Here is a 24530-nt window from a genome sequence, read left to right on the forward strand (position 1 = left end):
TCATATTTTGGATCGCCATATCCTTAACTCCTGGAGTCTTCCTAAACTCCCTAAACGTCACTCATTGCATGATTAGAAGCTCCTTACCCACACCGGTACCCGGAGCACCTGCTGTTCATCGAGTATGGGAGATAACCTCTCCGAGGCGGACAAGGTTCGTTTGTTCCTGCACATCGCGCTCTGTTTGTCTCCTGCTCCCTGGTGGTAACTGTAACGCCCACAGATCCGCAGAAAGCGCCTCGCCAAACTTTCGAGCCCATCACCGTCCGCGCAATCGGGGAGTGGTGAGCAGTCATCTGCGGCGCCTGCCCCTCAAGTCGCCGACACATCGTTATCACAGCCTAGCAAGCACAACACTCCTCCGTCGACATCAATACCAGAACAGCAAGAAGGATCAGAGGGGAAACGAATCAAGATAACTCCGGCAGCTCCAGACCTTGTGCCACCGCGATCTTCCACACCCGTTTCCAAAGCCCCGCACCCGCGAAAGTCGGAAGACACTCTTGAAGCGTTCGAGGACCGGACATTAAGCGCGGTTTTTAAGCTGACGCTAGCCGAAGACCGACTGAAGGATATTCACGGGCAGAGATTGACGTTTCTTCCGGGTTTGCGAAGCGAGTTAGAAGACCAGAATCGAGGTTTGCGGATAGATACCTCCATTCTAGATCAGGCTCTTCTGGAGGCGGCGTCGAGTCAACCCGAGGGGAAACCGCTGGATTACTTGCTGCCATGCTGGAAACGGGTGACGAGGCTGCATAAGGGCTTTCGACGCACAGGTGAAGATGACCCGAAATTTCATCTAATTTGCGAGGCCCGGCGCCTGTGTATGAGCTACTGCGTGTTTGCTCTTACGATGCCGGAGATGTTTGGGTGCGTACACTCCATTTATCTGGAACGGGGAGGAGGGGATTAGCTGATTTTGGCCCTTAGGGTTGACCCTTCTGGACAATCGCCTATTAAGCCCTATCTCCTCTTGGATCCGGAAGACGACAAGGGAGTGGATCTTGAATTCTTCGGTGAGGCTGTTCAGCGTTTTGAGGAGGATGATACCGTGAAGCCGGCCTTCATCGCCGCTGTTGAGGAATTGAGCCGGGATCTCTCCTCAATGGGGATTGGCGATGATTATAAGCCATATGTGACAGTATGTTAAACCCTTCCTCTTATTTGCGGGAGTTTTTTTTTTGAGACCCCTACAGGCTTTGCGGAATCTTGTCCGTCATTCTGCGATTGCCGTGGCGATTACTGAGTCATCTGTCTTCAACGCATCCCGCGACCCTGCCGCGTTTGAAAAGGATACGCTTCTCGGGCCGTGGTTCCGTCTATCGCCCTTACAACGTGATGCTACGCTGTCCTTCTTTTCCAGTCCCAAGACGAGAGACCAAGGATATATTCTGAATGCACAGCGCTCTATTCGTATGGTACAGGCATTGATCAGCTCTGATCTCCTAGATATCATGAACCACTTGGTGAGGGCATCTCCAGACGCGAGAAATAGAGTCTTGGACTGGTTTTCGGCCGCTCTGAATATCAACCATAAGATACGGGCAATGCAGGTAGATCCAAACACGATCGCCTCCGATGGGTTCATGTTCAACATCACCACATGTCTCGATCAACTCTGTGAACCTTTCATGGATGCAAATTTCACCAAAGTGAGTCTACCGCCCGTACCTACAACAGGATTGTTGTTGATAGTGTGTTTAGATCGACAGAATTGATATCAGCTACCTGCATCGGAACCCCCGTGTTGATATCAAGGATGAGACTAAGATCAATGCCGATCAACATGCGTCTGATGCTTTCTATGCTAAGAAGTCCGAAGGCACATCCAACTTCATCACTGAGATTTTTTTCCTAACTGTGGCCGCCCATCACTATGGGAGTGAATCTTTGACCTCCAAACTAGAGACGCTCGAGAGAGATCTCAAGCACATAGAGTCGACTCTTGCTAAGTTCGAGGCGGAGCGACATAAGTGGGCGAACAACCCCATTCAGCTTAGAGTCTTCGAGACACACTTGAAAAAGTACAAAGACAGGTTGGACTTGGGCCTGGCTCTCAAGTACAGCCTTCAGGGGGTACTGTTTGACGATCAATGGCAATTCCGCTCAATGACATTCATGCGTTATGTCATCGTCTGGCTGCTCAGAGTAGTCTCTGGCAAAAACTTTCCAAAGGAACAGCTCACGCTCCCCCTTCCTGAAGAACCGCCTGAGGCTTTCAAGTGCCTTCCTGAATACTTTATCGATGACATAGTCAGCAACTTCAAGTTCATCATGTGGAGCATGCCCCAGATCATTACTGCGTCACAGGGTGACGAACTGGTCATGCTGTGCGTTGCCTTTTTGGAGAGCTCAGAGTACATCAAGAACCCTTATCTTAAAGCTGGTCTCGTTTCGATCTTGTACCGGGGGACATGGCCTCGTCCTGGCGGCGGAACCGGTGTCTTGGTGGATCTTCTCAATTCCATGCCTTTTGCTAATGAATATTTACTGCATGCTCTGATGAAGTTCTACATCGAAGCCGAACACACTGGCGCGCACACTCAATTTTACGACAAATTCAACATTCGATACGAAATCTTCCAAATTATAAAGTGCGTTTGGCCGAATCCGCTCTACCGAACGAAGCTTCTCAACCAGGCCAAGCGGAACCTGGACTTTTTCGTCCAATTTGTCAACCTGCTCCTCAACGATGTCACTTATGTGCTTGATGAATCCTTCGGTAGTTTCAAGACAATCTACAACACTCAGCTGGAGCTGCGCAATGAAGGGGCTAGCATGGATCCCACTGTGCGCCAGGAAAAGGAGGAACGTCTTGCACAGGCCCAACGCACTGCTAAATCTTACATGCAGCTGACCAATGAGACCGTTGCCATGCTTAAACTTTTCACAGAGGCGTTGGCAGAGTCCTTTACTATGCCGGAAATCGTCCAGAGGCTGGCAGATATGCTGGATTACAACCTAGATGCCATGGTGGGCCCGAAGAGTTCCAACTTGCGTGTGGAGAATCTGCATGAATATGGGTTTCGGCCACGGGCATTGCTGAGCGAGATTGTTGATGTATATCTGAACTTGATGGGCAAGCAAAACTTCATCGTTGCCGTTGCTCGAGATGGACGTTCGTACAAGCCTGCAAATTTTGAGAAGGCTGCGGAAATCTTGCGCAAGTGGTCGTTGAAATCCCCTGAGGAGCTGAAGCGCTGGGATCGACTTCAAACCAAGGTGAGGGTGGCGAAGGAGGCGGATGAACAAGAGGAGGAGGATCTTGGAGAGATTCCGGAGGAGTTTTTAGGTGGGTTTAGTATCCATCCTCTTTGAAGCGAATTGCTAACTGCCTTGCAGATCCTCTAATGTACACATTGATGGAAGATCCTGTCGTTCTTCCTGCATCGAAGATTTCCATTGACCGGGCTACCATCCGTTCTCACCTTTTGAGTGACCCGCATGATCCGTTTAACCGAGTACCGCTGAAAATGGAAGACGTTACACCTGGTATGGATACCCTCCCGCCGAGGATGTAGAGTCTAGGGCTAACTTTACTTCCCCTAGACACCGCACTTAAGGCGAAGATCGAGGAGTTCAAGAGGCAAAAAGTGGCTGAGCGACGAGGAGGACCCGGGCGGGTGGCCCTTCCAGATGACATGGACACATCCACTGACTGAGAGAGCCCTAATAGCGTACCCCATACTCGGGTCTAACATTATATGATACAATGCTTGATGCCCGCTGGTCTTGTTTTTTTTTTTTAGTTCTTGTAGATAATGTCACGTGCCTGGCTGACATCACAGATCGCCCAGGTTTCAATAGTCCTCTGGAGTTTTGATCTAATTCTGGATCCTCTCGCCTTCTTCAATCCTTCAGGCGTCCCCAGGAAGCCTCTGCCCCCGCAAGCTGTCCACCAGGAGGAGTCCGTGGTTATTCGAGGTTCCCATAATCTCCAGAACTGCAACCTCCTCCTTGATCCGCACCTGGAGTGAAGCTCGACTCAAGCTTTATGCACATCCTGGCAGGCCTGACAGGTTCTCACGCTAAAATATAATGGGGTCAATCAAACCCACCACCACCAATTCCCTCCCTCCTCTCCAGGACCTCATCCTTCCAACCCCAGAAACCTACGCGGTTCTCCTTAACGTCTTCCAATGGTTCCCTCTTGTAAGCACAATCCGCCCCATATCTAACTCCATCGTGCCTAATGAATCTTCCCCCCCAGCTCACAACCATCCAATGGCTCACCTCGTGGCGCCCCGCGGGGAGATATTCCTACCAGTCCTCCCTTTTTAACATCCCGGGCCGACTGGCCTGGTCCGCCATGGAACTCGTCGGTCCCATAAACCTAATATACATTCTCTATAACCTCCCCGCAAAGGTCAACATCCAGAGCCTCCCCCTCTCAAATAAGCTACTGGCATCTCTATACCTAATCCACTACGCCAACCGGGCAGTCATCTCCCCCTTATTCGCAGCGCCGAGCATGTCACCCATGCATGCTTCCATTGTCGCTTGCGCCATGCTCTTCAATTGGTTCAATTCTTCTTGTTTGGCCTGTTGGCTGGTGGGTTATAATGTCTCCGCGATCCCCGGGCCCTATCCCGACTCGTCATCGGCGCCGTCCGTTATGTCTCCCGAGAAGGTTCTCGAGGATAGCTTCGCCAGCAACGTATCCACGTCCCTCCTCCCATCCCTCGGCCTCGTGCTCTTCTTCGCAGGGATGGCCGGGAACATCTACACCGAGCGAACCCTCTTCTCCCTCCGCCGCGCCGAAGCAGACAAAAGACAACCCCAAAAGACGGCGAAGAAGGAGACGACCGCAACCGAAATCGGCGGTGAGAATGCGAATCCAAACAAATACTCCAAGGTCTACGTCATCCCACCCAAACAGGGCCTCTTCAAAACAATCCTCTACCCGCACTATGTCTTCGAGTGGCTCGAGTGGACCGGCTTCGCCCTCGCGGGTCTCATGGTCTTCCCGGCGCTAAACCCGCCGCCGTCCTTGATACCGGATGTTTTGAGTACCAGTGCCTCTCGCTCAACACTAGAATTAGGGCTGGGTGCTTCTGGTTCTTCAGGCCCGCTTCGTCTTGCGCCATGGCTTGTCCCTGCTGTGTGGGTTGCGGGGAAACTAAGAGTCCCTGTTTTGCCGCTGCCGGCAATCATTTTCCTGGTTAATGTTGTGGCGACTACGTTGCCTCAAGCGCGGTGGGGGAGAAAGTGGTATATTGGGAAGTTTGGGGAGAAGGCGGTTGGTGGGAGGGGTGCTGTTGTGCCGTTTTGGTCTTGGATGTAGATTTTTTTTCGTACCGAGTCTTCGTTGAGCAGTGAAATTGGTATGGAAGGTGTTGCTTGGACGAGAGGCTGTACTATATGTAACTTCTGCTCGCGTCGAGTTTGTTCAGCATGCCCCCCAGTTAATGATAATGTCTCCAGGAGACATTGATAACGGATTAGTACTACAGATGTCCTCAAGTATAATACTGTGTTTACAGGGAAATAAGAGACACATGCGAGGGATGGTCTATTTATGAACCCCAAGTGTGATATACTACACATTGTTGAAATATTTCAACACTAGCCAAACAGGCCACCACCGAACATCCCCATTCATGCTCCTATGTTCCCAAGAAATATTTAAAGAGAAAAGAAACCTATGCCGAGGGAATCATGTTGATACTTGGCTTAACGCCGATGTTGAAATCGTAAAATGTTGAACTCCGTGGACCCCCATTATGTCTCTAATATAACCCCGAACCCATATGTTGAACTTTTGGTATCATCATCATAACTCATTAAAGAGGACAAGTTTCTTCATCCTCATCGAGACGACAGGTTGACAATGTCGCCCCCTCCATGGGTTGTGTGTTATTAGGTGCCAAAAATTTATTTGGCGTACTTCTCACGGAAGAACTTGGCAGCGTTGACCATGTTGGTCAGAGCAGCCTTGGTTTCAGGCCACTGGCGGGTCTTCAGACCGCAGTCAGGGTTGATCCAAAGCTGGTCAGGACGTAGGTACTGGAGCATCTCCTCAACACGGTCTTTGATCTCCTGCTCGCTGGGAACACGGGGAGAGTGGATGTCGTAGACACCAGGACCAATGTGACGTGGGTAGGCCTCATCAATGAAGACCTTGAGCAGCTTAGCATCGGACTTGCTGTTCTCAATGGACAGAACATCGGCATCCAGGGCAGCGATAGCGTGGAAGAAGTCCTGGAACTCGGAGTAGCAGAAGTGAGAGTGGATCTGAGTGCCGTCGGTGACGCCACTGGTAGACAGACGGAAGGCAGCAACGGCCCACTGGAGGTAGTCCTCACGCTCCTTGCCAGCACGGAGAGGAAGACCCTCACGAAGAGCAGGCTCGTCAACCTGGATGACCTTGACACCAGCCTTCTCGAGGTCCACAACCTCGTCGCGCAGAGCCAGAGCCAGTTGCTGAGCCTGCACAGACTGGTGGACATCGTCACGAGGGAAAGACCAGCGGAGACAGGTAATTGGTCCAGTAAGCATACCCTTCATGGGCTTCGACGAGATGGACACGGCGTACTTCGACTCCTTTACGGTCATAGGAGCGGGGCGAGACACGTCACCGACAATGATGGGAGGACGCACGCATCGGGATCCGTAGCTCTGAACCCAGGCGTGGGTAGTGAAAACGTAACCAGTGAGACGCTCACCGAAGTACTGGACCATGTCATTACGTTCGGGCTCACCATGGACAAAGACATCGAGGCCAAGTTCCTCCTGAATCTTGACAACATCGAAAATCTCCTTCTCGATGAACTTCTCGTACTCCTCAGCGGTGATCTCACCCTTGGTGAACCTGTTACGCTGGATACGGATCTCCTTCGTCTGAGGGAAGGATCCGATGGTGGTAGTGGGGAAGAGAGGCAGGTTGATAGTCTTGGTCTGCTCAGCAAGACGGGCAGGGAAAGGAGACTTGCGGTTGTGCTGCTCGGGGGTTACAGCAGCCTGGCGTTCCTTGACCTTGGGGTCGTTGGTGTGCTTTGAGGAGGCACGAGCCTGGATGGACCTGGCGTTGGCCTCGAGCTGTTCACGAACAGTAGCGGGGCCATCGGTGACGGCCTTAGCAATTACGACAACCTCGCTAGTCTTCTCGACGGCGAAGCTGAACCAGTCGTGAACCTCTGGGTCGAGGTTCTTCTCGCTGGCGAGAGTGTGTGGAACGTGAAGAAGAGAGCTGGAGGTGGAGACAATGACACGCTCCTTGCCCAGCCGCTGGATGGCAAGCTCAACCTTCTCAATGGCAGTCTTGAAGTTGGTCTTCCAGATGTTACGGCCATCAACAACACCAGCAGAGAGGACTTGGTTGGGGCCAAGAGCGCTGATCACGGAGTCAAGCTGTTCAGGATTGCGGACCAGATCAATGTGAATACCGTGCACGCTGTGGAGAGCGGGGAGAACATCAATGTTGTGAACAATGTCACCAAAGTAGGTGGCGAGGACAAGACGGGGAGCCTGGGCGCCGAGGGAGCCGAGCTTTTCGTAGACAGGCTTGAAAGCGGCCTTGGACTTGGGGGTAAGGTCAAAGACGAGAACAGGCTCGTCAATCTGAACATCCTCAACACCGGCCTCTTTGAGCTTGGAAAGGAGCTCGACGTAGACGGGGAGCAGCTCATCAATCTTGGAGATGGGGTCCACGGACTGACCACGATCAGCCTTGGCGAGGGTCAGGAAAGAAACGGGTCCCAGGATGACGGGGCGGGTGACGACACCAGCCTCCTTCGCCTCGAGGTACTCGACAACAGGCTTCGGGTTCGCAGCCAGCTTGAAGGTCTGGTTGTCCTGAAGAGTGGGCTTGACGTAGTGGTAATTTGAGTCAAACCACTTGACCATTTCCTATTGAATCGGTGGGTTAATCGAGCCCCTCAATGAGATATTAAATCAGATAGTAACACATACCAAAGAAGGGACATCAATGGCGGGTTGACCATCTTTGGCGGGCTTCTGGAGACCACGGCCCAGGGCGAAGTATTCATCAAGAGGGTGGAGGTTGTACTGAGTGTAACGCTCGGGAATGACACCGAACAATTGGATGTGGTCAAGGACTTGGTCATAGAAAGCAAAGTCGTTGCTTGGGATGATGTCCACGCCAGCATCCTTCTGGATCTTCCAGTGCTCCAGACGCAGTCTCTTTCCCTCACTCAGAAGCTCATCGCGAGAGATCTTGTCACCCCAGTAAGCTTCCGTAGCCTTCTTGAGGTCACGGAGCTTTCCCATGCGAGGGAAACCTAGGACGGCGCTGTTGGGGGCCAGAATTTAACAATTGCGCATATTAAGAAGTAGATATTGACATATAGCACTTACGACTTGACCATCCTGACGGATATATTTGTACGGAGAAAGGGGACGATAGTGGGGGCGGGGTCGAAGGAAGAGAAAGAAGAAAATGGCAGAGGAGACGGAGTAATTTGGGTCTTAGAAGGAGGAGGACAATACAAGAGACGATGATCCACAAAGAAATATCTTGCAGGAGGGAAGGATGAAGAAGAAGAAGAAGAAGAAGAAGGGAGGGGATGAAGAAAGAAAGAAGAGGGGCGAGAGAGAGGAGGACGAGGAGGAAATAATAAATGGAGGGGAAAAAATCGAGTCCCTCTCGGTGTGCAAATCGGCGAATCAGAAAGACCGAAGGCGGGGTGATTTCAGGACGAAATGGTACAGTACCATACAGGCCACCTCGCTCTGGCCCGGTAATCCAGCCATTCAGGTATATTTATACGGATTTGCTGGGGAGGATATCTGCCTTTCATCCGAGCCCTCGCGGTATGGACATGCATTGGCGCGATTGGGACCGTGTCCATAGCTGTAAGCAAGAAATGGCGTGATGACAGCGATTCAAGTTGGGTTGTCGTATTTTTCGCAGACCACTCCATGGCTCAAAGCGAAACACGCCGAACGTTGGGCAAATCGTTCACAAGCAAACTCCGAGATTGGCTCCGCTACCGGCCGTCGTCCACTCCAGGGCTCTCTGTCGGAGTTCAAGTTTCTCAGAAGGAAATTACTGCCATCTGAGGTGAGACTCCGCGGGACACCCAATGAGGAGTTCTCCAGGAGGCTGACCCTGCCCGGAGTATGCACATAACGCTCCTCCATCCGCACTAGTCTCGATGACTTCTTTTTCTTGTCGGACTAGGAACCGACTCCTACTCAGTGCTGCTATAGGAGTATTACTCTCCTCCGAACAGGGCTCCCCAGAACAATTCGTACGTTCTTCGATGAGGAACTCATGGCACATCAGGCAGGAGCTTGAATGACCGCGACGATGGACACGACTACTTCTTTCGGCGAGCGCAACGCTCCCGAGGTCCTGATTCCCGCCTTCCCAGTCGGTAAAATACTCATCGCCATGTGTATGCCCGAGCTCTCGGCGGTTTGGTTTCAGCCATACCCACATTCCTCGTTGCTAGCCCAAGATCTCTCGATAGTATGCCCCTCCTTGGGCGTGCTGCTGCGACGGCTCAATGGGTTTCTGGTGGTTCTGCCCTTGGTTTAGAAGGTACCGAAGAGTCTCAGACTCGTCTGACTTGGGGGGTTCATACCAGCTGAATCGGGTTGAGTCATCGTCTACCGCTCATAGGTCTCCAGGAGGTAAGAAGGGCTGTATATGCGCTCTATGCTGGGGAAAGGATTCTGACTAAAACAGGCATGTCCTCATCAGTGGACGAGCAGACTCGATTTGAACGCGGAAGTAGCTCCTCCGGCGGCCTGTCCAGTCGAATTCGAGGACGTTTATCCCGAGACACCAGAGGCCTGTATCGACGGCCTAAAAGGCTGGACCGTGGACCGAAGATACCATTTTTGCATTTTGCAGCCAAGCATCCAGGCGCTCATGCAGCACCAGCCACCTATGATATAGGAAGTAGTTTGATGAGCGAAAGAGGATATGACAGCGATGCCCAGTACATCGCAACCCCCAAACACCCCTTCCATGGCATGGAATATCCCACTGGCAGGCATAGGAATGGGAAGCCAACAACCCCTCGTCGGCCGCCCCCAGCTTCTCGTGAACCTGATATGGAGCATCGTGAGCAAATATTCGGACAAGCTTTGGATACAAGAGCCGCGGCGAATGAGCAACCCGCGTACCATGTGGCACAGGGCGAGCATCAGTTGACATGGCGCCCTCGCGAACATGACCACCGAGTACCACAGGGTTTCCAAGAGTTCCCCCCTTGTCATAATGCGGACTTTGGTAGTCCTCGCGGTAGGCCCTTGAGCCCTAGCCCAAACTCGAGCAGGGTCTGGGTACAGGAGCGACAGGCACCAGGGCCTATATTAAGGTTACAGGACACGCATCGACCACACTTTCCCGTGGTCCCTTGGAGAGGCCCAATACCAAAGGGCGTCGCTGATGATAATATTGGCCAACGCCCCGGCTACGTTACTGGCTATCCCGGTCATTACGCACCCCAACAACAGGCTTACACCACGTCCGCCGACTCCATAACTGGTTGCCCTCCGCAGCTCTCCGTTAGGAAACGACACCAGTGTCCTCAAGGAGAAATGACAACGGAAGAACAATCTACCCATTTGGGCGAGATGAACATTCCGAGACTTCTTGCTTCCTCTGGATCTACGTCCAATGTGATGCAACATAGCCCCCATTTCAACGAGAATCGGTCGAGCAGCAATCGCGGAACATGGAACGCAACCCAGTACCAGGGGCTCAATCACCCTATGGTAATATCACCCATCTCAGATACGTCGGAAGGAAGGCTAGCGATGCAAACTGCCGGTATCGAGGACCCGCGCTCGCCATATTCTCCAAATCCTAGCGGATCATACGCGGGGTACGAGTATGAGCAAAATATCCTAGCTTATTGCCAGGGCTCACCACCAAAGCGTCCACACTTGCCTTTCCATCATTCCAGTGGTCTTTTTCAGTCAGAGGCACAAAGCCCGAATCCTGCCCCAGAAAATTGTGCTGCTGATGAGTCGCAAGCATTGGGAAATAAGTCTATTGGGAGGTTTGAGTCCAGTCGATCGGCGGGCTCCACCGGCCACGATTCGCATGAGAGTGGCAATTTCACTTCGTCTCGCAGAATAAGCATAGGGTGGATGTCTGAAGGGAGACGTATTGGGTATGGATACACGCTTGTACCACCAGAGAATCCGAGCGAAGGACTTGAACGAATGCATAACGAGTCGAGCCCACCGCGAAGCTGCGGTACCGTTGACAATAACCCTAAATGGCCATATTCGGGAAACAGTGCTGGCCGCGAGCACGCTGACAGGAGGGCACAGAAGGCAGCGGCAACAAACAATGATGCTTCCAAAACAAGCGAGTCGAGCTTCGATATCTCAGCAATCCTTCAGAGATTGAACCTTTCTTGGTGGGCCGGGGCGAACTTCACCCTCAGGACAACCAATACGAGTGACCCGGGGAACGATTCTGGTGGCTCTTCGTTCTTTGGGATGCTCTCGAATAGAAGGAAAAACAACACCGAACCAGGGTCGAACGCGAACGCGGACGCAGATAACCCTTGGGAATTTTGTTCTTGGGTCCGCACATCCCAGAACTGGAGCGGGCAACAAGGACCCCAACAGAACATCTTTAGATCCCACGAGAATGCAGAAACGCAGCTCATGGAAAAGTTAATCGCACTTCGGCGGAGGGGCGGTGCATGGGCCACCACACGCAAAGTCTCAGAGATTGCCCGTAGCCTTGAGAGACGAGCGGTTGCCAAACTTGTTGCGTCGACAGAACAGTTTCCCGCCGTTCAGCGAACGGCAACACGAGTGCTCAGACTTAAAAGTCCCGACACCAAGGAACGGCTAGGTAGGATACATGATGTCAATCCTATATTCTCGGTGAACCAGTTTGGTGGTAACGAGGATCGTGAAAGTTTTCGGGACGGGACTATGAGCTCAGAAAGCTCCGATGACTGGAATAGTTTGTATGAAGAATGTCTCGAAGGGCGGCCCATCCCAGAATAGAGAGAAATGGACGTCTAGTGTGCTCGGTAGTCGGACAAATTCTTCCCTGAAGATGTGAGGACAGCAGAATACAAAATCGCATGTATGATTTAGCAATCAGGAGCGGACGAAGTATTGATAGCATAAGGATCAAACTGGAAATTTAATATCGGTAATCGTACATTGGTATATGAAGAATTTCGTGAACTTATTAAGTACAGAGGGTGCTAATCACTTTCTTTGGCGCTTAGAGCTCTTGTCGCTCGCGTTGCTGAGGACGCTGGCAGAGCGCTTATGCGAGACGCCTTTATGATCCGTCCCAGAGGTTGTATCACCCTCGGGGCCATTTGCGGGGCCTGAGGATGTACTTGGCCGTGCTTGACCCCCCCCGATATCGTCCGCCTTCGAAGTATCACCCTTGTTGTTATTGGCATCAGGCGCAGAAGGTATAGGAGCATCATCATCATCCTGCTGTTCCGACTTCACCTCTGGTTTCGCTTTCTCTCGCGCCTCCCTCGCCTTCCGCGCTCGTTCCTCCTTGGCGGATTCAAGCACACGGATCTCATTCTCGACTTTCTCGGAAACCTTGCGGGCGTCAAGCAGGAGGTTGACGGAGTGAATTAGTTTCTCAAAGTCCTTGACTACACGCTCCGTAGGCATGACTAAACGGAGAGGAATTTCCAACTCGGCTAGGGCAGAGGCGAGCTTCTGGGTCTGCACGTGCGACTTAGCCTGCGTTAGCTTCTGGGCGCGGTCGCTGCGGAATTGGACACCAGGTGCTAGGCGGTCGTGATGCTGGACACCGTATCTGGCTTCCTCTGCAGGTGTGAGGGTTCTGATGGCTTGTTGGGCCGCTTCTTTGTTCGCGGCCGCTGCTGCGGCGGCCGCGGCCTTCTTGGTTGTTGGGGGTTGTACGGGACCTGCGTTGGGGGTATCCGCCCGACTACTCTCACGGGCACTGCCGGGAGCGTTGGTAATAGGTGTTTGTCCGCCAGGCGTGGAAATGATGCCTTCGGGACCGAGCAGGGAGCGGCGTTTCTTGCTCTTGTCTGCTTGGAGGAGGGTTTGGAGGAGGTGAGACAGACCCTGACTGTTGTGGTAGTTTGTTGCGTTGCCAACGCTTATGGGGACGTCTAAGCGGGAGTATAGTTCTCTGCGGTCGGTGACAAATTCTTGTTCATTGGCCGTGATTCGTTTGAGTTCCTCGAGTAGAATTGACTCTTCACGTACTTCGTCGGCTGTACGGTCGAGCTGGAGACCAGCGAGTTCCTTGCGGTTTGCCTCCCTTTTGGCATCAAATTTCATCATCTTCTCGTGTAAGTCGAATTCCGCCTCGGACATTTCGGACGGTGGATGCTCAAGGGCAAGCATCGTGGCGGCGACGAAGTAATAACGGGCCTTCAGTTGCTCCATAGTTCTGGGCTCTTTGTGGGGCACAAGTGCGGTCGAAGGGTCCTCTGTAGTTTCAATGGGCTTCGGTTCAAAGTCGTAGCGGTCGGCAATTAACACCCAGCGAAGATCATAATCCTCGACTAAACCCATGAGATAATCCGTTTCCTCACGCGACCAATCCTTGCTTTGCAGATGGCGATCGTATTCCTCTGTGGTGTACCTATTGGGAACGCGAGCTTTGACATTGTATTTGACAAAGGGGTACTCTTCCTCGACCGGTTTTAGTGCTTCATGTTCTGCGTTTGTTTGGCTTTCCTCGCCACTTTTTTCTGGTTGTACCTTCCAGTGTCGTAGAATAAGACCGTCGGATCGGGCGCCATTTGTAAAGGGTATCATTCGCCTGCGCAGCATTAGTATCTTATAGGCTGGCCGGGTCCAGTCCGCTTACCATGATCGCACAGGTCTCCTATCCAGCCGTTTGGGGCGTCCCTTGTATCGGTTCTCGTTGATCGCAATCGGGGGCGCTCTTTCTCCTAATAAAGCGAAAAGCTCACGGGTGATGCCCTCTAGAGATAAATAAAGACAAGTTAGCCTTTATTCAGGACTTCAACAGGTTTGAAAGCGCACCTGGCCTCTTCTCCACGACTTTCTGCTTCTTGTGAGGTCGCTGTTGGCCTTCCGCGGGCAAGTCGAGCATGTCGCGAACATCGGCGGCAGCCATGGCGCCTGGGAAAACCCTGTGAGGGAAACAAAATGCCCTGTAATTAAAATAATCAAATCGCCTTCAATATCTGATGGAAAACCCGTGCCTCAACCCCAGTGCTGTCAACAGCGAGATGAAGAAGTGAATCGGAAGACGAATCGTCCCCGAGGGAATGAGAGTTCGCGCCAAGACTCCAGGGCTGGATCTGGACACCATAACAAGTTCACAAGCGAACAACTTGCAGTCAGCAGTCTCCATCAATCTTCCTTGACCTCCCGACAGAATTAATTGTTCTCCGGTCTGTCGATTTGCCGTAATGGCTTCCACTAAACCATCGGCATCATGGCTCTCCTCTGCCCTCGCCGTCTACGCAATCCTCTGCCTCTCCATCCCAGCCAACGCCCTCTACTTCTATGTTGATGGCCGCCAAACAAGATGCTTCTATGAGGAGCTTCCGAAGGACACCCTCGTCGTTGGTAAGCCTGCGTCCAGTTACCAACGCCTGCCCACCTAACCCACATCCATCTCTAACCTATTTCCAACCAAACACAGGAACCTACTCCAGTGAAGTCATCGACCAAACTAGTGGGACATATGCCGTGGACCAATCCCTAAAGATACTCATCACTGTCGACGAAGTCTTCGACAATGACCACCGTGTTGTGAACAAACGCGACTCGCACTCCGGCCGTTTCACCTTCTCCGCCGCCGACCCCGGAAGCCACAAGATCTGCCTTACCCCAGAGACCAACGTCGCAACCAGCGGCTGGTTATCCGGCAGTGCTGCCGGGGCCGTGAGGATTACCCTTGACATGGCGATAGGAGAAACGAGCAAGATTGAATCTGAGGATAAGGGAAAGATGTCAGATCTTGTGCAACGGGTGAAGGATCTTAACGGCCGGTTGCAGGATATACGGCGCGAGCAGGTGTTCCAGAGGGTATGTTTTCCTTCTCCTCCCTCGCTCCCTTGCTACTCGGTCAAGGTTTGGGACTGGGCCGCATTCAACACCGTACTAATGGGCTTTGTATTTAGGAACGTGAGGCCGAATTCCGCGATCAGTCTGAAGCCACCAATTCACGTGTTGTCCGTTGGACTCTGATGCAACTGGCTGTTCTATCTGTCGCATGTGCTTGGCAGTTGTCTCATCTCCGGTCGTTCTTCATCAAGCAAAAGCTGACTTAGGGGGCCGTGGACAGCGGGAAGCCTAGAATGAAGAGACGCTTCTAGAGTATAGTTCTCCAGTGGAGTGTATGCAGTTATACGAAGTTCTGACTTTGCGAGGTCGCTGATATGTTCCGATTACATAGCGTTTTTCTTGATGAAATGAGGTCAATCGAATTTCCTATAATGTGGCTGTCATCTTGGCGACTTCTCTTTTGGCGCGCATCAAACCATTTGGCTCCTTTTACAAGTTTACCGCGAGTAAAACGCCAAAGTCAAAAATCTCACAAAGTCCTCATCGGGCATCAAATTAGAATATCTATATCTATCAGGCGCACTATGGCTGGCAAGCAGAAGCATATTCCAAAGAAGAAAAACCCTAGCAATCCAAATTCGTAAACCCATAAACTGCAACCAGAAATTTTCACTATGCAAATGAAGGGCATCGTTATTGAAGTGAGAATTGATATCACGCGTTCGTTGAATAATTGGCCTGTCTTGCGGCATCGCTGCAGAACCCTTCAATCAGACGTTCCAAATCTACTAGCCTGTATGGTTTCGTCATATAGCCTCTCATGCCAACCTTAGAGGCGCGACTCAGCGACTCGTCCGTGACGTCCGCACTGACAGCAAGGATTGTAGGCGGCTGTGAAGGAGTGACGCCAGAAAAACATGACGATATTGGTTGCCGCGCACGGTGCTCGTCGATTAGCTTGAAAATCCTCGAGGTGGCCTCGTATCCGTCCATCTCAGGCATCCAGAGATCCATCAGGATTACGTCCACTAGCTTCGCCTTCTTCTGGCGCAGCGGCGATTCCGGGATGCGAAACTCGTTCGCGCCGACCTCGTGGTGTAACGGCCGTCGTGGGCTGCCTGTTCCATTCTCGTGGCCCTGAGACTCAAGGATATTCTGCACTGTGTGGACAGCTTCTTTCCCGTTACTCGCCTCGTAGATTTCTTGGTACCCTAATTTTTTCAACATATGAACCAGGACCCGCCGGTTGATCTTGTTGTCTTCGGCTACCAGGAAGGTGAGAGGGTACTTTTCTCCAAGACGACTGTCGTAAGACTGCCCATTAAACGACCCTTTCGTAAGTCTTGTGTTCGGCACAGTCCGAGTAGGAGTCTCTGTACGGGAGGAGGACTCTTCCGTAACCGCGGGCGTTGGCTCTTGCATTGGTGTTTGTGAGAGTGGTAGCAATGGTGAGAGCACGGTCGAGTCAGACGTAGAATTGCTGGCACTGCTGGGTCTCGACGGGTCCTTGGCGTTGGTGGGTGTTGATAACTGAGACGATGAGGCGACAGTACCAAGAGCTTCCGGCTCGTTCAGGGGAACTCTAATCTCAAACTCGGAGCCGTGATCAGCGCCTGAAGTTGAGGAGCGAACGCAGACGAGGTCCCCGCCCAATTTTCTAGCTAGACCCTTTGCCACAAGGAGTCCGAGCCCGAGTCCATCTTTGCTTCGAGTAAGTGATGTATCCTTCCGAGCAAATGGTTTGAAGAGGTTAGGTAGGAAAGCTATAGGGATACCCGGGCCTGTGTCACGGACATTGATCAGGATATCGTTGGCCCTGCCATTAATCGTGGCCTTGACAGTAATCAAGCCATTGTTTGTGAACTTGACAGCATTTAGAAAGACGCAAGATATTAGCTTAGCCAGGTCCCTGTCATCAACGAGGAGAGCGTCAGGCACTTCATTGTCCACAGACCAATCTATCGTTTTGGAGTGGATTTCTCCGTTAGACGATCGTGATTGGACTTCGATCTTCTCGCCAACTTCGGTGGTAGTACTAACCACCAAGTCGGGCCTACCGCCGACGTGGAGAGACTCGTTAACGACCAACCGAAGAAGATCGCGAAGTTTAGTGGACCGTAGCGCCGAGTTCATGATGTTAAGGTTAATGCCCTCTAGTAGAAGATTTGGAGCGGATCTTCGCACAGCCAATGACGGCCGAGGGTCGACCATGCTTGCCATTACTGCTTCCATCTGATGAGCGGGTGTGGCGCTGTTGAATATCTTGTCACTTTCGTGTACCGCATTTTTAACCTCCTCTGCACGAGGAGATAGATCTTTTGGCGACGAGGTGCGAGGAACTTTATGCCTCGACGCCGGGCTATCCTTCTCCAAGGGGTTGCTCTTTCGACGCTTGTAGGGGTTGACAGTGATATTGCTCCCTTCGATGAACAGGTTTGGCTTGTTTTCAGATGCTATAGCCGGAGATTTCGCTAGGCCAAAGAGGTCATCCTCTTGCTCCACCTGCGGGGTCTTAGGGACCTCCATGTTGAGATCATAAGCGTGGACAACATTATCCGCCGCTTCAACTGCCCGCCTCGCACTATCTACAATCAAAGAGTTAGCACCTACAGGAAGAAACATAGTCTGAAAACTAGATACTAACCTTGAACCATCTCGATGCTTTCCTTGAGCGACTGAAAGACGTAAGCGGTTCTCGGAGATGGCTTCTCGACAAGAGCTTCACGCACTGTGGCATGCATGACATCCAGCATTCCAACAATTCCCTGCATTGGTGTTCGAAGCTCGTGCGACAGACTACGCGCAAATGGTTTCAGGTGCTGAGAAGCAAAGCCGGCCACACTGTGCGAATATGTGGATGACCCGCCGAGCGCACCCTGGCCGTCTGAGGACACCTTTGGAATGGGAAGGTCCTGTTCTATGGCCCTCCGATCCTCCTGAATCCTTTGAACGACCAGGTCTTCCAGAGAAAAAAGTACCGTTTCCAGGAAGGACCATGATAACGTTCTATTCTGCAAACCCAGGTCTGACCACATCAAACCAAGAAAGGCGAGGCATTCATCCCCTGAAAACAATGGGATCGCCAAGTACCCCTCTGCAGGAAATGGTAGTTTGTCCTTATCGAATGAGATGTACGAGCTCAGGTTATCTGGGATTAAGCATGGCTGCTTGAGATCCATATGGGAGTGGGGATTTCCGCCAGCAAAATACCTGTGTCGATGAATCCCAACATTTTGGAATCCATCGTTATAGTAGAATGCCGTTCCGAATAGAGAAGGTTTGTGCCCGCCGATTTCTTTGGCTGCTTCGTCACTTCTGAGCCTTCGAGCTACGAAGGCATACTGGGCGTTACACAGCGAGGCGGTGTTTTCCAAGAGCTTGCACCAAAAGGATTCAAGATCCAAGACACGGAGTTCCTTTTTGAGCGCTGCTAACCATTCGATAGCCGCATGTTCAGGATTCCCTGTGCATTGGCTTTTCGAATTTTCGGCTGGAGACTCGTCATTTCGAAAACCACTGCTTGAGTATGGTGGAATCTGCGGTAGGAAGGACAGCGTTGGTCCGGGAGCCAACGAACCGGTCCATTCGGGCTTAAGGGGGTCGGGCATGGCGTGTGAAGTAGAGGTCGAGCCGAGGTAGCGTTTCGGATAGGCAAGAGATGATTTTAGGTTATAGGAGGACGCCAGGTAACTGAGGGTGACTGGTAGGAGACCAACAGATTCCGAACTACGTGCCTAGAGGCACGACAGCGCATTGCGGTCTATAGCACAGAACTCTCGTTTAGTGGAGGGTTCTGTGCCAAGTGATCATGATACCTACATTGATTTGCTGCTGAATCGGGGAATAAACCACGCTGTCTGCACCGCGGGGCTGAGACGCTCCGTGGAGCGCACGCAGTTTGTTCCAGCAGTTTTGATGCCGACTAGTTGAGGGTTTCCGTATCGGTAAGTCTGCTGAAAATAGACTATGTGGGAGGATGATGGCTGTGCAAGATTCAAATTCTGACGTTCGTCAATTGCTTCGCGGAGGGAAAGCGGATCGAATGAGAGCACGATGGTCGTCAAGTTGGTTCGTCGGTCTATTCGCAGGTGGGTGCTATTATATCTCCTTAAGTTTAAACAAAGCTCGAGTGGAAAGCAAGACATAGACGGCGGTAGCAACCGCCAGGAAGCAGGGTGAAGTTCCAAGGTTAGGATTGAACCTTGAGGAGGGGAAAGTCAGAGTATGAACATCGGTCTGGCTTGTGGTGGATGGAGCTAATGGAGCGCCAATCGTTCTTCTTTGATCGACGGTCTTGACGCGGGGGTTCGAGGAGGAAGGCCGACACCAAGAAATATCAAAGCATCTGCTTCTTTCTCAGAGCAGCATTTCCACAACGAGGTTGCGATTTTCTTGAGGCTCTACCTGGACGACGACTCGTATCTCATAGAGTATACCGTCGAGAGGGTGCAATCACCCAAACTCCACAATCGTAACCAACACTCGCGTTCTCTTATCTCAACCCCTAAGTGACAGGATTAATGCCAGGGAGACATGTCAAACGCAGGATACCAGACCTCCATCCTGAGATTGATGGGAGAATGCTGCTATTTCGGGGAGCATCAACGCGTTTGAGTCCGCTACACAGCATCGGCAATCGTCCTTGAATCTCCTCTAGCGTTGCACGTGAAACTCAACTATGACAATTGGAACCTCGCGTCAACTCCTCTCCTGATCGGCGATGCTTCGGAAGCATCTGCAATTATCCCCCAGGAGCAAGAAGCCTGTCCGTATTAACCTCAATGTCCCCAAAGCCATTTCAAATCAGCATCCCTGATGCGGACCTGGAGCGTCTTCACCAGAAGCTTGACGCAGCAACCTTCCCAGATGAGCTCGGCAGCGCAGGCTGGGACATGGGTGTCCCCTTGGACGAAATCAAACGCTTGACAGCGTATTGGCGCCACGGATTTAACTGGCGAGAACAGGAGAAGAAGTTGAACGAGCAATTGAAGCAGTTCACTCTCTCCGTGTCGGTTGAAGGCTACGATGACCTGGATATTCATTATCTACACCATACAAACAAGACCCCGGGTGCTATTCCCCTGCTTTTCATCCATGGATGTAAGAACTCTCTTCAAAACATAGATGTAACTGCCAATTCTATGCTTGAACCATCTCCAACTAACCCTCTACGCAACTCCAGGGCCTGGAAGCTTCATCGAAGCGAGCAAGATAATCCCGCTACTGACCAGTGGAGACGAGAATAAGCCAGCATTTGAAGTAGTCGCTCCATCTCTGCCCAACTTTGGCTTCTCTTCACTTGTGAAAATGGTCCGACGCCTACCTCTGGTCTTCACAGATCCCGGGCTGACCTTCGTAGCGAGGTTTCGGCCTTCATCAGTACGCGGAAACTCTCCACAACCTCATGACGGGCCTTGGCTACAATGAATACGGTCTGTCAAGCAACTCCAGCTGTATGCATATGAGGCCTTATCTAACACCCACTACAGTAATCCAAGGCGGCGATTGGGGCAGCTTCATCTCCCGTATCATGGCCCGGAGGTACCCCAACCACGTCAAAGCCATTCACCTAAACTTCATCCCCATGCGCTTCCCCATGCCCTGGCAGAACCCGCTCTTCTTCCTTCAACATATCCTCCCTCTCCCTTTTTCGCGGGTGAAGACGGCCTACCTAGGCTCAGTATTCAACTACCTAACCAAGGGAAGCGGGTACATGATCCAGCAGTCTACACGGCCTCAAACACTAGGTTATGCACTCCAGGATAGCCCCGTCGCTCTCTTATCCTGGATATACGACAAGCTTCACCTCTGGACGGATAAGTACCCGTGGACAGATGATGAGATCCTAACGTGGATTAGTATTTACCTATTTTCCGCCGCTGGACCGGCAGCCTCGACGCGGATTTACTATGAAACGTCAGAAGATGGGACCTTGCAGGAGTCGATGTCGAATCCGGCGCCTGCATGTGTCAAAGTCGGTGTCGCGCAGTTCAAGGAGGAGCTGATGAGGTATCCGTTGTCTTGGACGAGCATGTTGGGTTCTGTTGTTCGAGCTACCGAGTACCCCAGAGGTGGTCATTTTGCGGCGTGGGAGGTGCCCGAGCTTTTAGTGGAAGACTTACATGCATTCTTGGGAAAGGGCGGGCCGGCGTATGGGGCGGTTGAGGGGAAGGAGGGGTATTAAACCCGATAGTATCTCGATATTTGGGTGCTTTCGAGGTGTACATGCTGTTGGATATAATGTGTGTAGACCCGAAATCACTGAGGGCCCATTACGTACACATATCTCTTCGCGTAGCTGGAACATGGTAACCCATTAACCAACCATACACTCATACACCCTATTATACCAAACGAGTGGAGTCTTTAGTTTGAAGTCGCACATTTAGAATCGATACGGAATAGATTTTGGCAGAAACTATCCGCCACTGAAGGCAGGTCAAGCTTTTAAGCTAGTGAGACCGTCGCCAGCGTCCAGGATATATCGCTTAATTTAACATTTACATTCGGTGCGCGTGGGACACTACTTCTTGCCAACATAAAGGCCACTGCTTTCAACCAGTATATTCGGTTAGGAGACGAGCATTTAAGACAGGTGAAAACAGTGTAGAACCCGGCAACATATTCTCAAAATTCCAATCTAGTCTTGTCGTCCCTTCAGCAGCCGCTGGGTGACCTTGTCCTTCTCTATGATGTACACCTGGGCACCCCAACCGGAGAGAGCATCCCTGTCAACCGCACTAAGCAGTGCCTGAGAGATCGTTTCAAACAGGTTTTCGGGGGACTACACTGTGAGTTAGCCAGCCCATTCCCAGTCAACGAGGCAATTATACAATGAGGAGGCATACAAGATCTGGCTCCCACAAACCCTCACAGGTACCAAACAACTGGTCGCTCGCGGTCCCGCTCACAATAAAATCCTTCGCGAAATCAATACACCCGATGCTGTCGAAGCCGCAAATGAACGGCTTCCCTGTTGTGTTGTTGATTCCCGCAATTACGGGGCTGACAAAGTATGGACCAAAACGTCTCTCGTAGAGCGATGAGCTGACGAGGTTGGCGAGGGTCTGAGGAGCAATGTGTCGTTCTTCGCGGAGGCGGTACATATTCACTTTGTAGCGGAAGAGATCTGAAACGGTAGATACATCGGTGGCCAGACCAGTGAGGCCAAGATATGTTCCAGGGGCGAAGTTGAAGATCTTGGGGAAGTTGTTGGAGACGGTGAGGGCTTGCATGCCGAGTCGGAGATCACAGGCGATTGCGACGCAGTCCTTGCCCACCATGGCGACACAGGCACCGCCATCTGTGCGTTATGAGGTTAATCTGTTGCAAATTTTACCAGGATAGGGACAGGCGAGGCGGATGGGACGTACTGATATCGAACGGGGAGCTCTGGAGGAATCAGTCAGCTAGGTGCTTGGTTGGAGGTGAGCAGGGAGAGGATCCACGTACCATGCTGGGGAAGAATTGGTAGACCTAGAACTAAATTAAAATCGAGAATACCGCGTGCTCGGAGAAAAGAAGGGTTAGAAAAGGGGATTGGGAGTGGGGGAAGGACGGGGATGGGAAGGGCTGTGGGTTGAGGTGCGGGCGGAAGAAGCAGCTCTCTGGTGAGGTCTGGCAGCTCAATCGGCGCCTGTTCAGCTTCTTCCGATGACGCGCCGCCGCCCGCTGCCTGCTCAACTCCTCCTCAACCTCCGTCTCAAACTCGCATTTTCGCTGATGTTCTATTATTTTCTTTTTGCCCTAGATACTGATCGTGTGTATATCCCTCGCATCTTTTTCTCCTGAATTTCCGGCCACCTGCCTCTCAGGACTTCTTTGTCCGCCACGAACGTCAGCCCCGCAGTTTCCTCACCACCTTGACCATGAGCTCTCATGTCGTAATTCTCGACTCGACGGCTCGAAGGGCGACCATCAAGACAACGCCCGGGAAGTACATGACCGACATATTGCAAGAAGCGTGCAAAAAGCTGGGCGTTGATCCCAATCAATATGGACTAAAGTAAGCATGGTCTACCTCTGGATGTGGACAAACCCCAAAAAGTTAACCATTCACCTCCAAGACACAAGAGCCGACAACTCGACCTATCTCTCGCGTTTCGTCTCACTGGCCTCTCTCCCGGCGCAAAGCTTGAGCTTGTGCAGCTCTCCCGGTCTCCCTCCGTCGTCACAGTCGCGCTACAACTACCCCCATCAGAAGCACGAGGCGCCCCAAACGGACGGCTGACGGACAAGTTCCCGAGCACAACGAGTATATGGATGGTTCTGCGGAAGTTCGAAGCGGGCGTTGCCGGAAGCACATCTATTCGAAACCTCACTGGTCGCGGAGTCCCCGTCGTCGAGGGCCAAGGATCAGGGCGCCTGTTCTACGAGTCTCCTGTTCTACAGATTCTGGATCGTGAAGTGTCTACGTTGGCAGACTTTCAGAAATCGCTGGCGCAACTGGGGTTTAACAGTGGGAATGTTTTACTGCGGCTGAGCTTCCGTCGTACAGATCAACCGCTGGAGGAAGCCATGGTGAAGATCCACGAATTCTTCAAACCGTTAGAAGATGCAATTGCAGCGACCGAAGGATCACGAGCCTTGAATCCGGAGGCGGGGTCAAATGGTGAGACCAGCCCGCAAAACGTCCGACCACCTGATTCCGGCTCAGACGACGCCAATACCACGGACCAACAGCCCACACCCTCCACTTCTGATGCAGCCTCAAATCATATTTTTGAACCGTCTGAGTTATCGACCGATGCGTCTCGACCCGTGACTGTCTACGCTCCTCCACTCAACAATACTCCTCAATCCGCACAAACCGCCTACAACGAAGCCGACTACGTACCCACGATTGAGCATGCTCAAATACACCAACGGCGACTCCTAGAAGCCGGGAAAAACAAACGCCTCCGTTCAGATGCTGAAATCGCCGCAGCAGCCGCGGCAGAAGAGGAACGCCGCGCTTCTATAAAGGAGATCGAAGTAAAGATCCGACTCCCGGACCAGAGCCAGCTAGTATCCAAGTTTGGCCAACAAGACACCAGCAAGAACCTCTACGACTTCGTCCGCGGCTGTCTTGCGCCGACCTACGCAAAAGACAAATTCATCCTAACAAACTTCTCCGGATCCTCCGCGCCAAAATCTCAAAAACCAAACCTCCCTTTCCAGTCTACACTCTCGGAATCAGACCAAAGCTTGCTCATTAAAGACCACGGCATGACCGGTCGGGTCCTCGTCAATTTCTCCTGGGACACAGCTGCACCTACTGCGGTGCAAGAAAGCCGCTCCGGCCTGCTCAAACCAGAACTCCAATCCACAGCCCAAGAACTCAAAGTGGAACAACCACCGGATGTCATGGATACATCCGCAGATGTCTCTGTTTCAACGAAGACAGACGATTCGGACAAGCAGGATGGGAAGAAGTCGGGAGATCGCAAAATACCAAAATGGTTGAAATTGCCGGGCAAGAAATAGCCATCCTGCTTTACTCTTTGGGCTTTGACGGCTAGCGAGCCTTGGGATACTTATTATGAGTAACGAATGTAAAAAATTGTAATCCTTCAACCAGTCTACAATCTACTACTACTACTGTCAACTTCGTG

At 51.9% G+C, this 24530-nt stretch overlaps 9 protein-coding genes across 9 annotated transcripts; 5 read left to right on the top strand and 4 right to left on the bottom strand.

The window, feature by feature from the left end:
* Nucleotides 1-124: 124 nt before the first annotated feature.
* BJX67DRAFT_371637 (ubiquitin-ubiquitin ligase UFD2) lies at nucleotides 125-5284 on the top strand (the record flags this gene model as incomplete). Its single annotated transcript, XM_071031115.1, has 9 exons — nucleotides 125-154; nucleotides 224-870; nucleotides 931-1141; nucleotides 1197-1652; nucleotides 1705-3292; nucleotides 3343-3492; nucleotides 3550-3623; nucleotides 4087-4152; nucleotides 4211-5284. The coding sequence occupies 9 exons, from the start codon at nucleotides 125-127 to the stop codon at nucleotides 5282-5284; spliced, it is 4296 nt and encodes a 1431-aa protein (XP_070886912.1).
* Nucleotides 5285-5874: 590 nt separating this feature from the next.
* BJX67DRAFT_380491 (5-methyltetrahydropteroyltriglutamate--homocysteine S-methyltransferase) lies at nucleotides 5875-8229 on the bottom strand (the record flags this gene model as incomplete). Its single annotated transcript, XM_071032801.1, has 2 exons — nucleotides 5875-7848; nucleotides 7912-8229. 2 exons carry the CDS (start codon nucleotides 8227-8229, stop codon nucleotides 5875-5877), a joined length of 2292 nt encoding a protein of 763 aa, XP_070886913.1.
* A 1138-nt stretch (nucleotides 8230-9367) lies between these two features.
* On the top strand, nucleotides 9368-12256 carry BJX67DRAFT_71245 (uncharacterized protein). Its single transcript, XM_071035336.1, has 2 exons — nucleotides 9368-9597; nucleotides 9653-12256. Exons 1-2 carry the CDS (start codon nucleotides 9471-9473, stop codon nucleotides 11944-11946), a joined length of 2421 nt encoding a protein of 806 aa, XP_070886914.1. The 5' UTR covers nucleotides 9368-9470; the 3' UTR covers nucleotides 11947-12256.
* On the bottom strand, nucleotides 12095-14198 carry BJX67DRAFT_351667 (SANT/Myb-like DNA-binding domain-containing protein). Its single transcript, XM_071028924.1, has 3 exons — nucleotides 13945-14198; nucleotides 13766-13883; nucleotides 12095-13717 (listed from the first exon to the last, which is right to left on the bottom strand). Exons 1-3 carry the CDS (start codon nucleotides 14036-14038, stop codon nucleotides 12157-12159), a joined length of 1773 nt encoding a protein of 590 aa, XP_070886915.1. The 5' UTR covers nucleotides 14039-14198; the 3' UTR covers nucleotides 12095-12156.
* Nucleotides 14199-14212: 14 nt separating this feature from the next.
* Nucleotides 14213-15427, top strand: BJX67DRAFT_70850 (emp24/gp25L/p24 family protein). The gene is made up of 3 exons (XM_071035334.1): nucleotides 14213-14496; nucleotides 14573-14958; nucleotides 15054-15427. The coding sequence occupies exons 1-3, from the start codon at nucleotides 14337-14339 to the stop codon at nucleotides 15201-15203; spliced, it is 696 nt and encodes a 231-aa protein (XP_070886916.1). The 5' UTR covers nucleotides 14213-14336; the 3' UTR covers nucleotides 15204-15427.
* Nucleotides 15428-15616: 189 nt separating this feature from the next.
* Nucleotides 15617-18648, bottom strand: BJX67DRAFT_70906 (uncharacterized protein). The gene is made up of 2 exons (XM_071035335.1): nucleotides 17582-18648; nucleotides 15617-17522 (listed from the first exon to the last, which is right to left on the bottom strand). The coding sequence occupies exons 1-2, from the start codon at nucleotides 18543-18545 to the stop codon at nucleotides 15652-15654; spliced, it is 2835 nt and encodes a 944-aa protein (XP_070886917.1). The 5' UTR covers nucleotides 18546-18648; the 3' UTR covers nucleotides 15617-15651.
* A 513-nt stretch (nucleotides 18649-19161) lies between these two features.
* BJX67DRAFT_387555 (epoxide hydrolase) lies at nucleotides 19162-21314 on the top strand. Its single transcript, XM_071034233.1, has 4 exons — nucleotides 19162-20037; nucleotides 20120-20247; nucleotides 20297-20369; nucleotides 20427-21314. The coding sequence occupies exons 1-4, from the start codon at nucleotides 19719-19721 to the stop codon at nucleotides 21119-21121; spliced, it is 1215 nt and encodes a 404-aa protein (XP_070886918.1). The 5' UTR covers nucleotides 19162-19718; the 3' UTR covers nucleotides 21122-21314.
* A 17-nt stretch (nucleotides 21315-21331) lies between these two features.
* On the bottom strand, nucleotides 21332-22538 carry pup3 (proteasome core particle subunit beta 3). The gene is made up of 4 exons (XM_071028925.1): nucleotides 22390-22538; nucleotides 22311-22329; nucleotides 21786-22240; nucleotides 21332-21721 (listed from the first exon to the last, which is right to left on the bottom strand). The coding sequence occupies exons 1-4, from the start codon at nucleotides 22390-22392 to the stop codon at nucleotides 21578-21580; spliced, it is 621 nt and encodes a 206-aa protein (XP_070886919.1). The 5' UTR covers nucleotides 22393-22538; the 3' UTR covers nucleotides 21332-21577.
* A 62-nt stretch (nucleotides 22539-22600) lies between these two features.
* On the top strand, nucleotides 22601-24468 carry BJX67DRAFT_71298 (putative UBX domain protein). The gene is made up of 2 exons (XM_071035337.1): nucleotides 22601-22942; nucleotides 23004-24468. Exons 1-2 carry the CDS (start codon nucleotides 22806-22808, stop codon nucleotides 24400-24402), a joined length of 1536 nt encoding a protein of 511 aa, XP_070886920.1. The 5' UTR covers nucleotides 22601-22805; the 3' UTR covers nucleotides 24403-24468.
* The last annotated feature ends 62 nt before the right edge of the window (nucleotides 24469-24530 follow it).

This window comes from Aspergillus lucknowensis, assembly GCF_044049455.1.
Source record: "Aspergillus lucknowensis strain CBS 449.75 chromosome Unknown BJX67scaffold_16, whole genome shotgun sequence".
NCBI lineage: Eukaryota > Fungi > Ascomycota > Eurotiomycetes > Eurotiales > Aspergillaceae > Aspergillus > Aspergillus lucknowensis.